This window comes from Prorops nasuta, unplaced genomic scaffold, assembly GCF_024137725.1.
Source record: "Prorops nasuta isolate Cenicafe-Biocafe unplaced genomic scaffold, Cenicafe_Pnas_1.2 PNAS00027, whole genome shotgun sequence".
In the NCBI taxonomy this organism is placed as follows: domain Eukaryota; kingdom Metazoa; phylum Arthropoda; class Insecta; order Hymenoptera; family Bethylidae; genus Prorops; species Prorops nasuta.
The window spans coordinates 1,338,633-1,352,959 of NW_027116824.1; the positions used below are offsets into that span (position 1 = coordinate 1,338,633).

At 39.5% G+C, this 14,327-nt stretch overlaps 2 protein-coding genes across 2 annotated transcripts; one reads left to right on the top strand and one right to left on the bottom strand.

The window, feature by feature from the left end:
* Window positions 1–9,518: 9,518 nt before the first annotated feature.
* On the top strand, window positions 9,519–12,365 carry LOC136782667 (protein tramtrack, alpha isoform-like). The gene is made up of 3 exons (XM_066742267.1): window positions 9,519–9,897; window positions 10,006–10,606; window positions 10,676–12,365. The coding sequence occupies exons 1-3, from the start codon at window positions 9,523–9,525 to the stop codon at window positions 11,290–11,292; spliced, it is 1,593 nt and encodes a 530-aa protein (XP_066598364.1). The 5' UTR covers window positions 9,519–9,522; the 3' UTR covers window positions 11,293–12,365.
* A 58-nt stretch (window positions 12,366–12,423) lies between these two features.
* Window positions 12,424–14,086, bottom strand: LOC136782511 (cilia- and flagella-associated protein 36). Its single transcript, XM_066741982.1, has 5 exons — window positions 13,918–14,086; window positions 13,638–13,813; window positions 13,371–13,558; window positions 12,996–13,293; window positions 12,424–12,913 (listed from the first exon to the last, which is right to left on the bottom strand). Exons 1-5 carry the CDS (start codon window positions 14,027–14,029, stop codon window positions 12,638–12,640), a joined length of 1,050 nt encoding a protein of 349 aa, XP_066598079.1. The 5' UTR covers window positions 14,030–14,086; the 3' UTR covers window positions 12,424–12,637.
* Between the last annotated feature and the right edge of the window lie 241 nt (window positions 14,087–14,327).

Consider the following 14,327-nt stretch of genomic DNA (forward strand, 5'->3'; position numbering starts at 1 on the left):
TTCTCTCTCTCTCTCTCTCTCTTGCTCGTAGAATAAAATAAAACAATACTCTTGCAGTTCCAAGTGAACTATATGTTTATTTTCATTCTTTTCGTGAAAGAAATACGTATATATACATATATATTATACCAAGGCAAAACATGTGTAGAATTACAGCAGCCGTAGGCTAATTTTTCTATATATGAAGATTACCATTTTAAATTTAAATCTCAGTAAAAAATAAAAACTTTATACTTTATTATGGAATCCTTGCAATTTTGCAAAATTGTTTACCGCAAATTTTTGTATTATTCGAGAAATGAAAGAGATTTGAGAAAATGGTTGAAAAAATCTTGTGCAGTTTTATATATGCTTGAGTAGCGTTCATTCATTTGGAGTCTAGCATATTTGTCTATTTGTAAGTGGGTCGAGGGGCAGCCGCCATGCCGCACAGCTCCACATATGTGACTTACACAGACTCGAGAGGTTCGGGCGAGTCGCACACAAACAGAATTTAGGGTGAGCATATAGTATATGCCGTGCGGGGGATGAACGTTTCGGGCCAATGGCCGTGAGAAAATTGCAGGGCCAAGGAAAGGAGCCCTATGTAAAGAAAAACTTTCAACTCCAACGCATCAGCCAGTATATACTACATTTATATCTCTAACGCATCCCACGACAAAAAATTCACAGTCTCCCCAGCGTGCAACGGCGAAACATTGTATGTGTGTGTGTGTACGAACTGAAGAATAAAAAGTTAAAAAAAATATATGCTGGAGTTTGAAAATTTCCTCGCCAACTGATGGATAGGAAGCTTTTGCAAAAATTTCCATAAAAAATTACAAAATTCACCAATATAGGTACTACTGATAATCATATATACACTATTACACATTCTCTAATCGCTACATTTACCTCAAATTGCACACAGTTAACAAACCACAAAAAATTCCACAAAATAAAGAACAAAATAATCGTGAAAAAAATAAAATAAAAATGTATCAAATTTTCTCGCAAACTTGAAAAGCTTCTGTACATATTTCTTAAGAAAGATAAAGAGAGGAAAACTAAAAGATACCAGTCTCTAGATTCCAATGGACTCGCGTTATCTAAAAAAACGCAGGAAAGAGGTATATACAAGATAAAGGTTTGAAACGTGAACTCTGGCTGAAGAGAGGAAAAGAGTGTGGTGCCCCGCGCGACGAGGAGGAAGCGTGCGCGTATATGCGTGCGTTAATCGGAGCTGATCGCACGTAAAAGGGCTTATGTAGATGTGGTTGCAGTCAAGCGAGCTTTTGAATAGATGGAGGGCGGTGGGGCAAAAGGACGAGGAATGCGACGGTGGCAAGGTGAATCTTTGTCCTGTTGCGCCATCCAAAGAAATTCCGTATTCGAGCTGGTCTCTCCGCTGGCCTACGTGGCCATGCTAACCTCCTTCCTATCTACCACTCTGATCTCGCCAGGGTGCATCCTGCTCGCCCCGGCTAATCCATGCGAACGCTGCGCATGTGAGATGATCGTTGCTCGACCGTACAGATACCCCGAACCAACAAATAAAAATACGACAAAATCGATCCACCCTTTTTTCAACTTGGTACCACGTGATGTTTATTAGCAATAAGTCTATATATATATGTACAGGACGGTGATGGCATGATCTTGATCAAAAAATAAAGTCCACTGTATATATATAGCATATTATAACTCTGAGCGTAGAAAAAAAAACAGGAGAAAAAAAGCGTTCCGATGATAAGTCTACCAACGTTCTGCACTATCTATGGCAAGCAAAGTGACGAAGGAGCATATGGATTGTTTGTTCATCGTGACTACCGATAGCGAGGTTTCCATGATTGCCCTATCTGTTTCCTAAATCGTAATACGTTCGTGGAAGAGAAAAACTCGCAGACCCACTTGTATCTATATTGCATATGTACGGTATCTACGGTCCCCTGCGATACAACTGTGTATACACTTCTACTTTAAGCGCGTTTCAGCGTAGGACTACCCTAAATACCTCACCGGGATGCTTATTTTCGAAGTAGGTGATAATACACGTTACGCTATATATATATATATATATATATATATATATATATAGAGTGCAGAATTTTCTGTTTCAAGAGAAATTCGTCTATAATATTATTCATATATAAATATAGATTTTATGGAAATCGATATCACTGGAATTATCATAGTGAAAGCTTTGAATGCATATATATATATATATATATATATATATGTCTAACATATAGCAGCTTCGTTTTGACACGTATGCGTGGGCCCTAGTGGTCGATCGAGCTGGATAATGCTGGCAGCCATATAAAAAGAAACAGGTTCCAAAGAGCGCTCGTCGCTTTATGAAACGGTTGCCTTTTGAGTCCTTTCGAAAACGCCCGAAGCTTCGGACACAGTGAGATTTGCGTCCATGTCTCTTCTCCTGCGTCTGTATGAGTGCATAAGGTGGCCTTGCCCTTTACTGCACTAGAGGCCATTGACCGTGCACACAGAGACCCCTGATCGATGTTCAGTTACCTGCTGATATATTGTTACTCGCGTATAATGGGGAAAAGTATCCATCTATTCTCCATCTGTGATGAGCACCTTGCCCATGTTCCACCTTCTCCTATATCCCCTCCTCCCCCTCTCTCACCCCTCGTCCTCTTCTTTACGCGTCAAGTGCAATCCTTCCGAGCTCCTCGCGCGCAACACCAATTTTATTCTTTTTCCAATCTTATACATATATATATCAATCGCGTTAGGACTCCAGGCCTCCCCTCACCGACTCTAATTCCATCATTTCTGATTAGTCATAGGGGAAAAAAACTTTTCCATGGACTTTTCTCAATAATAACGTAGGAGAAGTGTATAGGGATGGCGTAAATCGATTTTACCGGCCCCTGTGTACGTTGGATTAAGCTACCTTCGAGGTTTGCACCTGCAGTGTTCGGACTGAAAGTCGAATTTATTTTGTATTCTATATGTATATGTGTGGTTGTATCGATTATGTGGATGAATTAATGTAATAAATATTGTGATTGTTGTTTAGTATATAAAATTATATTTGTCACGAGCAATTGAAATAGAAAAAAGACTCAAAGCGAAGAAATTGTCAATATATTTGGCATATCGCGTCGATGCAATCATTCTAAGCATCTATACAATTTTAGAACACCTTGCTTGTACGGAAATAGACCCTCTGCGCCTAATATGCAGCAGCTGATATAAAACAGCAGCTGCGAACGTAAAGTACCGCAGTTTTCGTCCCTTTTTTTCGCTATTTCGTCTATTCCTAAAACATTGCGTAAAATATACCTGGAACAGGTTGACGATTGTTCCCTCAGCTGCCGCGCCGGGTCAAATTGGACAAAAATTCACACTATACAGTTAGGCGAGGCTTAGCTCTTTAACATCTGTCGTTGAATTACTCGCAATTATTCAGCGCAATAAGACACTTTTTGTCATCGTAAATTAAATCAATCTTCGTGGAAAATATTATCGATAATTATAGATTAAAATTAATCAAGTTATAGCATATTTTTACAAATTCATCATTATTCCTTTGATATCTTGTAACAAAACGCGTATATGTATGAATACAACATACAAGAATATAGAAACCGGCGTGCTTTATCGAATCCCTCTTATCAACTTTGTGAAAAACATTATCGAGAGCCGTTGGTCGATCGGTATACGGTCGAAGCTATATAGATGGGTTCCCAGCGGTTTTAGAATCGGGGGGGAAAGCGTGAAATGCAAATTTTGAGTTTTTTTCTTATGGTAGTTGGAAGCGGAAACAATGGAGTATCAACCTGACTCGGGGAGAATTTTGAAGAGGTTGCCGTAGGCATTGTGGGCTCGGAAGGTTGACGGAGAGCAAGGAAGAGTGGTGCATCGCCCTGTGGCTCGCAATAAAAAAGAAGTGGCGGAGTATCTACCCTATATGTAGGGCGTGGGTTTATCTGCATTAGAGAAGTGTTAGTAGGTCGGCAACCCGCAAACCGGTTTTGATCACGTGGAATGTCAGCCCCAGTGCGATGTTGCCACGTGTGTGCACCGTTTTCTAAAACTGCATCTACGCCGGAGGAACCCCGTCCGTCCGTCCGTCCGTCGTCCCCTGCGTCCTCTCCACGCACGCACTCACGCACGTGCACTCACACTCGGAAAAACCACCGACACTCTGACTCTACGTCAGTGTGTCCGTTAATGCGTCCGTAGATCTGACGCGAGGGCCTATCCTACCCTTCGCCCCCCCCCCCCCCCACCCACTCTATCACTATACTCCCCTCTAACCTACGTCGCTAAGCTCACGCACACAAATGCCTCATCTCTCTCACGCACGAGACTACGGACCTTTTTCTCCGCTCCTACGACCTCCTAAAAACTTGCATCCGCGTGGACAAAAAATTACACGACCATCACGCAACTTTATTTCATTCTGCACGGAAACTTCCTTATATTTTCGACTCGTCCTTTCGTCTGTTAGTTTTTGCATCACTATTCTCTCGAGATTCGTGGACAATTCCTTTTTTTATTAGTGGTTAGTTTGATTGGTATATCGTGTTATTTAATTGTGGGAAATTTGATAAATTATTACTAAATTATGCGTAGGTTTGAAAAAGGACATGGAGATTTGAATGTTTGTTTAAGGATTTAGCGTGATTTGGTTAGCTTTCTGTATATTTGTAATATTTGTTTTTTATAAATTTGTCATCTCGTTGTTTACGATAATTGACATTGATTTTTGCAATAATTTTTCCTTAGATTCTTACAGTATACATTTGCCTATGCATAGAAAAGAAAATTTAATAAATTCTTGCTTCATCACAACCAGGACTAATATAGAGGATGGAGGCTGATAAAACTTATTCCTTTTCATAAATGTGTTAATACAATCATTGTATATCTGCAATAATATTCCACTGTTACTATTTTCAATCTCGTTGGTCTTCATATACACATATATACAGCACAGTGTCAGGTGGTATTACAAGGAATTGCAACTGCATTGTGTCAGCAGTGACCTTGTAACACTTTCGCAGAAGAGAGGAGGACTCCCGCAGATGCGTGGCTCGCTATAAAAGAGAAACTGGTTTCTATTTGCGTACTTCCGCCGTTCGACAACCCCGTGGTCGATGGACTGGGCTCACTGGGCCCTCCTCAGGCTCCTCGTTCAACGACTTCTTTGGCCAATGAACTATCCTCCAACTCACTCGCTCTTTTTGTCTATTGAAAATCACGTACCGCAAAATAATCCATTGTGATCTTAGTTTTACGAATCATCCCGTCGGCTTTCCAACATCGCCTCGCATTAAAGAGTCAAATATCCTTTCGCTCGAATCTCCTGGTCAAACTTATAGCTCTTGCCCTGTTTACTACCCGGTATATCAATAATCTATAATAGCTATATATATATATATATATATACTAAACTAAGACTAAACAGTTTACGGCCTACTTGCAAAATGATTTACAATATACACCGCACCAATAACTCCAACAGTGTCCCCTGAAATATTCCTATATCCCTCAAAATATTCTCAAGCTTCGCTTCATACTATACCTATACACTTTTTTAGGACGATATAAAACAGAAACTCCGTCCGCCGTATCCTGCGTCAAGGGCCTCCAGTGAGCAATTTAGTGTTATTTCTGGCAAGTCACCGATTCACGGAAAAACTACTTCAATACGCTCGAAGCCTTGACTCTGCGGGCCCGAATCCTTTTTTTTATTACCGTTCAGTAACCGGTGTTCGGCTCGATTTTATACGCACATTCACTTGCCTGCTATAGCAATTCCTTTTTTTTGCTCTTACTATCTCCTCCCCCCCCCCCCCCCTCTATCCAAACTCGGTCATTGTTGAGTCAACTAACGAAGTCTCAATGCTCTTCCGGTGTGCCAAGAATTATAATTTATAATCAGAGTCAATATTTCTTCTTTCTTAGTCTAATTAATTAGTTGATAAAGGATGAAGATGGAAATTCGAGAAGGAGAAATTTTTTGAGTGATTGGGATTTTTTTTATATGAGACCAGAACGCGAATAATCATCGACGATAATGTTCAAAGGTGAAAGTAAGGTTTGCAGAGTCTGCAATGGGAGGATATTGAAGCGAATGAGGCAGGGTAACAGGTGCCACGCAGGAAACGCATTGATGTTGTTAAATCCGAAGATACGGCCCTAGAAAAACCCTTGCCTAGGAGCCGAAGTTATAAAAAAGATGGTAGGGCCGAGGGAAAATGGCCTTGGTAAATAGGGGTGTTGAAGTTGTGTTGCTGCACACAGATGCACCCGAGTGCCTTTCCCGGTCGAATCGCTGTGAGAGTTTTTTTTCTACCGCATTTCCACGCACATGCCTGTCGTTCCATCCTTTCTGTGTGTTGGTGAGAGAGAATCTTGCCTCTCCAGCTCCAGTCAAACGGCCGTACGGTTTTCGTGCTATCCTAGTCCTAGATCAGGTTAGCAGCTAGAAAAGCGCCTTGACGGCCTACTCATGGCGCGTAACGTTCAGGGCCGTACGAGAAAGCAGTTTTTCCTCCGTCGGGACCATCACCATCTGCACGATCGCGTTGCACAAAGCGCGTCTGACTTTTTTTCTTTCTTCGACACCTCTGACACGCCGACTTGAAATAAAAGATTTTAGGGTGTGTAATTTATTTTTATTTACTTCTTTAAAACTTATCAATGTGCTTTGTTAAACAGTTTCTTTTTTCTTGTAAATATCTAGCATTTAATTCTTGATTTTTGTATTATTGCAAAATTGTAACGTAGTATTTTTGTTCCATTGTTTTAATTATATAGATTCGATAGAGAACGTAACTATATTGTATGAAATGTGATCTACGAGTGGATGAGCCAATCGCTTGAAAGACCTGCCAAGCCCTCACGCTTAATCCTTCCCTCTGAATGCATAATCTGGAAAGCATCTATTGGTTCCTTTGTGCAGGGCCAAAGAGGAGTCAACGGCCAAGCTGTCTCGAACAGAAATCCTTATAACGCTTCAAAAATTTGTCAAACCGTTTTGTATTCGATGGCAAAAATTTGCGCGACCATTGTACGGGAAGGGTGGAAACAACAAGAAAATAAAATTAGTAGAATCGAAGAAAATTATATTTTATATTGCATTGTTTTTTGAAAATTTCATGTGTATAAATTTGTGTATTTATAATAGCGAGAGAAGGAGTGATAATTTGGAAATTTATTATAGTGGAGCGCCCGGAGTTGACACGGCCCTGGGATGGCTGGCACAAGCAGTGTTAGCACTACGCGTGTCGTCCCACCCCCAAAACGAGTCGCTCGAAGCGCTCGCAGCGTTCAGGAGAGACGTCAGTGGTCGAAGAGTTGCGTATATAGGAATAGGTTTCCTGTCTCTTACCCTCCCCCCCCCCCTCCCCCCTCCTCGCTCCAGCGCCACCTCTCTTTCTCCGTCGTCAGCCCAGCCGCGCGCCTTCAAAAAGAACCCGCGCAGTAAAATATATAGTTGGCTCAGGGGGCCCCTTTTTCCTCGTCGCGTGGAAAACGCTGGGCGAAGGAAGGCGCTGCCGTCGCCTCTTATTTCGGAGCCTTTCCACGCGGACCAGACAAGGGTGGGGCGTTTCGCCCCCGTCTCTCCTCCAACTGCGTGAAAAAACTGCGCAGCGGCTCCTCGTACTCTTCGGCTTTTCCCCATTCGCCTATTCCGTCCTGCCAGCGTGTCCTTTCGTATCCGCTCAGTGTGGAAAACGGGCCCAATTTCTCCTGGTTTGCGCGAATAACCGAATAACAAAACTTTCACCGGGCCCTGGAGTTCTCGAACCAACTTCGATCGCAAGTGTCATTTGAAAAACGCCGCATTGTTTGATTATTCGAGCCTCCGACTCTGCATCCCCGTATGATTTTCATCGGAAAATCCACATTTGTTTCCATGCGATACTCTGACGATCGTAGGGTGCACGCACACACGCGCATACACGCACACATCCTACACTGCCAATCTCTCTGATCCTCCTATGAGAATTCCGTCAACGTTCCGCTGCAACACGTCATCAACGATTTCACGTGAAATTTCTTTCAAAACCTGGTAAGTATTTTTGGTTTCTTCCAAGTATATTTCTTATTACAGTTTCTTAATATATTTTTTTAGTGTTTATGTGTATTTAACTTTGCTCCTGCACGAATTTTTGAGTATGGTAATTTTGGAGATAGCAACGCTAACGATAAGATCATTTGGCATGCAGACGCACTAATTAGACGAAAATGCCAAATGTGACTAACGCCTGGAGAAATTCTTTCTCAAATTTCTTTGCTCCTCTCCTGCACCCCTTCTTTGTACACTACTGCTGCATGGAAAATTGTTTTTCGTCATATATATATATATATATAATCGTGCGAGTGAATTAATCTGTCCGATCGCGTAATATGACGTCATACTGGGTTGCGTCGGAAATGGAAGGGATGATGCAGCTGACGCACGATGGAGATCAGACCCAAGAGAGGTTTTTCAGTTTTTCCTAACCCCCACCACTCCTTCGGGCGCATTCCAATAGATGGCGCGCGCAGTAGTAGATTTAAAACTAGCCCTTTGTTAATAATGCATTGGTAGAAAAAATGCAAGAGATTTTGCGTAGTCAATGAATAAATTTCGCAGTGAAACAAGAAGCGCTTCTGAGCCGAGCGAGATTCAGTAGTCGACTCGCTGTATAAGTAGACGGCCTCCAATATACAGGATGAGTTAAAAGTACGTTTACGCAAATAGCTCGAGAAAGGTAAGGTTTCGTACAAAATAACTAGGGTGCTTTTCCAGCACTCAAAATGAGCAATCTTTTGATTTTATTTATATGACCTTGAAGACTACCATGAAGGTCATACGTAGGTCACGATGATTTTTTTAAATAGAACCTTCTATTTTTTATCGTAGGCTCTTGTACCTGAGCTCGAGAGCTTTCCAAAACACTATGAATTTATCATATTTTCTAGTCGTTCGCTAGATATTTCGATTTCAAAATATGTGTTGATAAGCCACTATGCGCGTGTATGTGTGTCATCTGTGCACACACTGCTTGAGACAATCCCACATCTAAATGCAATTTTAACTCTAAATAGCTACGGAAAAATTGAATGAACAAATAAATTTATGTAGAGTTTGTTATTTTCGCGTTAGACTACTGGTGCAACTAGCTGAAATGAGGCAAACATGTTTTATCTCTCTAATTGTAGTGCACTAGTACAGTAGTGCATTACAAAAAAAATTATAGCGTTTTGGAAAGCTGCCAAGGCTAATTGGAAGAATAGGAAACTATAATAAAGGTTTGTATTTTAAAAAATTATTGCTTCCTTTATATGACCTTCGAGGTACTTTTAAAGGTCTTACAAATCCATTCACGGAGTTGCTCTTTTTAAGTACTCACAATAACGTACCTTGTTTATTATTTACAAAATCTTACTTTTTTCTAGATATTTAAGTGTACCTAAACTTTTAAATTGAGTTTGTATGTATAACAGTGCAGTATTTTTGCATACACTATACTCGCGTTCCTGCTTGATTCTTATTGATAATAATTAATCGTTATGCTTCGCAAATGTTCTGATCGTAGATTCGCAATGATGGGTACAACTTCACCGCAGTATCGACTGCGTTGGAACAATCATGGACCAAATCTCATGAGTCTGTTCGACGAGCTGCTGCTAAGCGAGGCTTTTACCGACGTGACCTTAGTGGTGGAGAACGGAATCCTCGTGAAATGTCACAAATTGGTCCTTGCAGCTTGCTCTCCATATTTCCAATGTATCTTCAACAGTGTGCCTTGCAAACATCCCGTTGTCGTTCTACACGACATAAAATACAACGACTTGAAAATCATTTTGGAATATATGTATCGGGGAGAGATAAGTGTGCTGCACGATCAACTCGGCAATCTGCTGAAAGTAGCCGCGCAATTGAAGGTTAGAAGAGAATCGAAGCTTTGCAGATGTTAAATAAATTCTTATACAAAGTAATAATATTATCAAGATAACTCTTTTACGCGAGATTTTTTGAATTTGTCTCCACAGGTAAAAGGTCTCGTAGGGGAAAAGATTTTACATGACTTTTGTGAAGAAGAAGCTTCAAGACCGTCCCCGACTTGTTCGAGATCATCCAGTGTAGCTCCACAAAATACCGAACAACTAACCTCTCCAGCACACTCCATTGCAAATGCTTACAGCCACCTCGCTGGCGCTGGTCTTCAGGCCGAAGAGACTCAGGCAGATCAAGCTACTATTCGCACGTTATCTTTACTTAGACAATCCTATTTACAAAATGAACAGAGATCAACTTCGCAGTCTACGTCAGACCCGTCGTACGAGAATAATTGTAACAACACTTCTCCACTGAAATGCAAGAAACTGTCTAAAATGTTGATGAGTCGCGAAACTCTGATTTTGAGAAATGTTCTCGGCCAAAATACGCAAGGAGATACAGAAAGTGGGGATAATTACGAGAGCAACATATCCGTTAATGGTAATGGGTCTGCGGGAAGTGATACGGATAGGCGAAACAGTTTGGATCTGTCATATTCCGAGCAAGGTAGCAGCTCTTACATGGATACCCTTGTGACCGGTGAGCCCGAAACCAAAACACAACCGCAATCCCAGCGTAACGCCACAAGATCAAGTAAGTTGTGGGTTTATTGTTCTATTAATATTATTGAGTATAATTATGTTATTTGCGAAATTACATCAGGTGGAGGAAAATCCTCGTCAACGGTGCAAAAGCAAAACTGGAAACGCTATAAGCAGTACACGCGAGAAGATATGATGGCCGCCATTGAAGCTGTCCGATCAGGAATGACCACTCCGAAGGCATCGCGTAAGTATGGTGTGCCATCTAGGACCCTCTACGAGAAGGTAAACAGCCTAGGGATTACCACTTCGAGACCTTTAAAACGAGCCGCTAGTGGCGCCACCACTAGTAATAGCAGTAGCAGCAGCGCGTGCTTCCCTTACGGAATTGGCGGTAACATTAACGGTAGAATTTACAACAACAATAGTAGATTGTCGGAAAGCGAAAGCGATAATTGTAATACGACCCTGGAAGAGCCTTCGACTGCTAAAGCAACTACGGAAACATCGTCATCGAAGGATCTCGATTTCATCCCTCCGGAAGAGCCTCGGTGCAGCCCCAGCCCGGTGATCCAGTCGCATGTTAAACTCGAAATTGATCTACCGAACACCGAAGACCAAGTCGAGGATCTTTCAATCAATCGTAGATCAGACATTGGTGTGATTGTACCTTTAACGTCCTTCAACGAAGGACAATCTGATAATAACACTATGGAAACCGTTGATCCCTCATCCTAAATAATCCTTCACGCTTTTAATTATATCTTCCTTCGATATAAACATTATACGTTGATATAATATTTCTTCCATATGATTTCAAGTAAAATTGACGCGCTAAGACATCGTTTTCATGCTTTATCATATTTCACTCCAGCTTATAGACTGAAAGGAGTCACATTACAACGTGTAAGAGACTGATTTTTAACGATGAAAGAGTTGAGATTTGCAATATAACGATTATTATTTTACTTGGCAGATATACTGTATAATTATTATATCTTAACATTTTTAATATCTCATTAGTTTTTAGAGAGTATATTATATACCTATGCATATTGATATTAAGAGGAGATCATCTTGAAATTATTATTACTCGTTTACATGTATAACATTTTACAAATCTGCAAAACTTTCGACAGACTGACACGTAGTTGCAATAAATGTTTATTTATCGTTGAGTTACCTTTGCAATATTAAATAGATTACTGATGCAAGACTGATATGATATAATAGAAGGAAAGACTGATAAAACTGTAAAAGTACAAATCTTCACACCGAGTAGTACATTCATCTTATCGTAATTAACGATTAAACATTTTCATCTTGAAATAACAGAAATTTTATCACGATGAAAATCTGCCTTAATATAGTCGTGTGACGACCTGTTTGTATAATCCTATATAGTTACTGTCACCTATTTAGAAAATATCAAGGGACAATTTCTTATGCAATTATATTAACTATTACATTACAACAAGTACTTTGAAAATTAATTATTTTATAAGGAAAACAATTATGGTTATAGTTTTTTTTAAGGAATCAAGAATATATTCTTGTTGACATATATTTTGGCTTGGTAAAAGCGTTAATACTATCGGAAGGCGAGATAAAAATAAAAATATCTCCTATTTGGTGATTAAGATACTATATATCATTTACTCATTGATTTTAATCTTACAATTTTAATTGGTTTTGCATCCTATACTTAGAGTATAGGATTAAACGTGAAGAATTTGTTACTAACGTAAGAAGTTTATAATTTACTCTATATATTAAAAAAAAATTCATTTGTATTTAAATATACATATATATTTTAATGATCAATAATATCATGTGCTAAACAATAATAGTCTACGTCATTTTTTCTCAACGACACCTTTTATTGAAACCCTTGACCACAGTATTCTATACATTCCTTACAAACGATAAAAAGAAGAAACATAAACAGGTTTGAATAACATTTTTATGCTCATTATACATCGCATATTTTACCATAAAATGTATCAAATAGATTACATAATATTCACGTTTTCAAGACTACAAAATGTTAATGTAAAATCGAATAAAATGGAAGTATTAGAAGCTACTTATTTACAACCTCAGCCTTTAATCGCGCCGCTAAAGCTTTGCGTATTTGAATGATCGAGGACTCCACTTTTTCTGGAACATCATCCAGATCTAAATTGCCTTTAACCGTGGCTTCGGCCAATAGCCTCGCGGAGGAAGGTCGAGTCGAGTCATTATTTTTCAATCTTTGGCTTCTAACTTCCTTCTTCAAAGCTACCAATTTGTCTCGTCTTTCCCTCAAATAATCCTGCCTCTTCTTCATGTCCTCTTTCTTTATATCTTCCTTTTTTTCCTAAAAAAGAAAACAATTTATACAAAATAATTTTCAACAAAGTAAGCACATTAAAGTGTCTGTGATAAAAGTGCTTTATTACAGTCTGATCCTCAAGTATATTTTTTCCTGCAGCCTCTATTGGCCTGAACTGCAGCAGATCCGGTTTTTCCCCCGAGGTTTCTGGGGGCCTTTCAACCGGTTCGACCGATGATGATTTTGGCTGATGATCGGACGATGACGTTGCGGGAGAAGCTGGCGACGATGTTCGTAAAGCTTCTTCCAGCAAAGCTTTTTCGTTACGATATTCCGTAGCAATACGTTCACGCTCCTCGAGAAAAGCTTCCTCCGAAATATCCACTTCTTCTTTCTCCAATGACGCTTCTTCCAATATACGTTTACTTTCCAAAATAAACGAGGAGTCGTTAAAGAAATGTATACAAATATATTGCATATCTTCACTGAAGTATATACTTACTTAATCAGCTCCTCCATCACTAACTCGTCGTTCTTTTCATCCGAATCGTAGACCAAAGAAGCTGGAGTGAGTCCATATTTTTGCTCAATCATATTTAGAGCCTGCAATTGAAGCTCCAAATTTTTTTGTATCATCATTCTTTTAAAAATTTTATACTCATTAGCTGCCCAGATTTGCTCGAATAAATTCTGCAATGATTCGGTGGAGAAGGTTTATTTACTAAATTGTTTAAACAAATATACACAATATAAATAGATTAATAATTACCTGTTGAAATTGTACTGGCATTCTTGCTGTTTTATTTACGGAACAAGCGTGTTCGAATAATTCAGAACTTATACCCATATCTTCCATAAAACAGCCCAGTAGCAGGTCTACTAGATTTTTATATTCTTGATAGGTTTTCCAATATTCAGGGTCATCCTCAATGTCTGCTTCAAAGACTGAAATTTTTTATAAGGTGGGAGTTTAAATTTTTAGTTTTTTGGAATGACATTAAAATTTGACAAGCACGCACATGCGAGTGTTGAAAAATGATTTTACGTACTCAATGATTTTTCTTCGATAAAAGTCAACAATGGAGCAGACCATATTGGACCTTGCAAAAAACCAACTAACGAGTCAAATACCCAACCGCTGTCTTCCTTTTTGTTAGTCATGATTGTGTTGGAACAATATTCCTAGCGTTAAAAAACTCGCAGTAAACTACTGTGTTGCTCAGCGTTCTACGCCTTAGCTGTGCGGGCGTAAGCAATTTTGCAACCATAGTAACAAAACACAAAACATTTCGTTCACTCGTACCACATTCTTTGTTCAATGACAAAATTATGTATAACAAGTAAAAACCTATATACCTTAACCGAGTAAAAGCAATTTAGTTCAATAGAGTTGATTCATCATAATATTCTAAGTTATTGAATTTGTATACTTAAGCTTATGAAAAAGGCATGGGAAGTT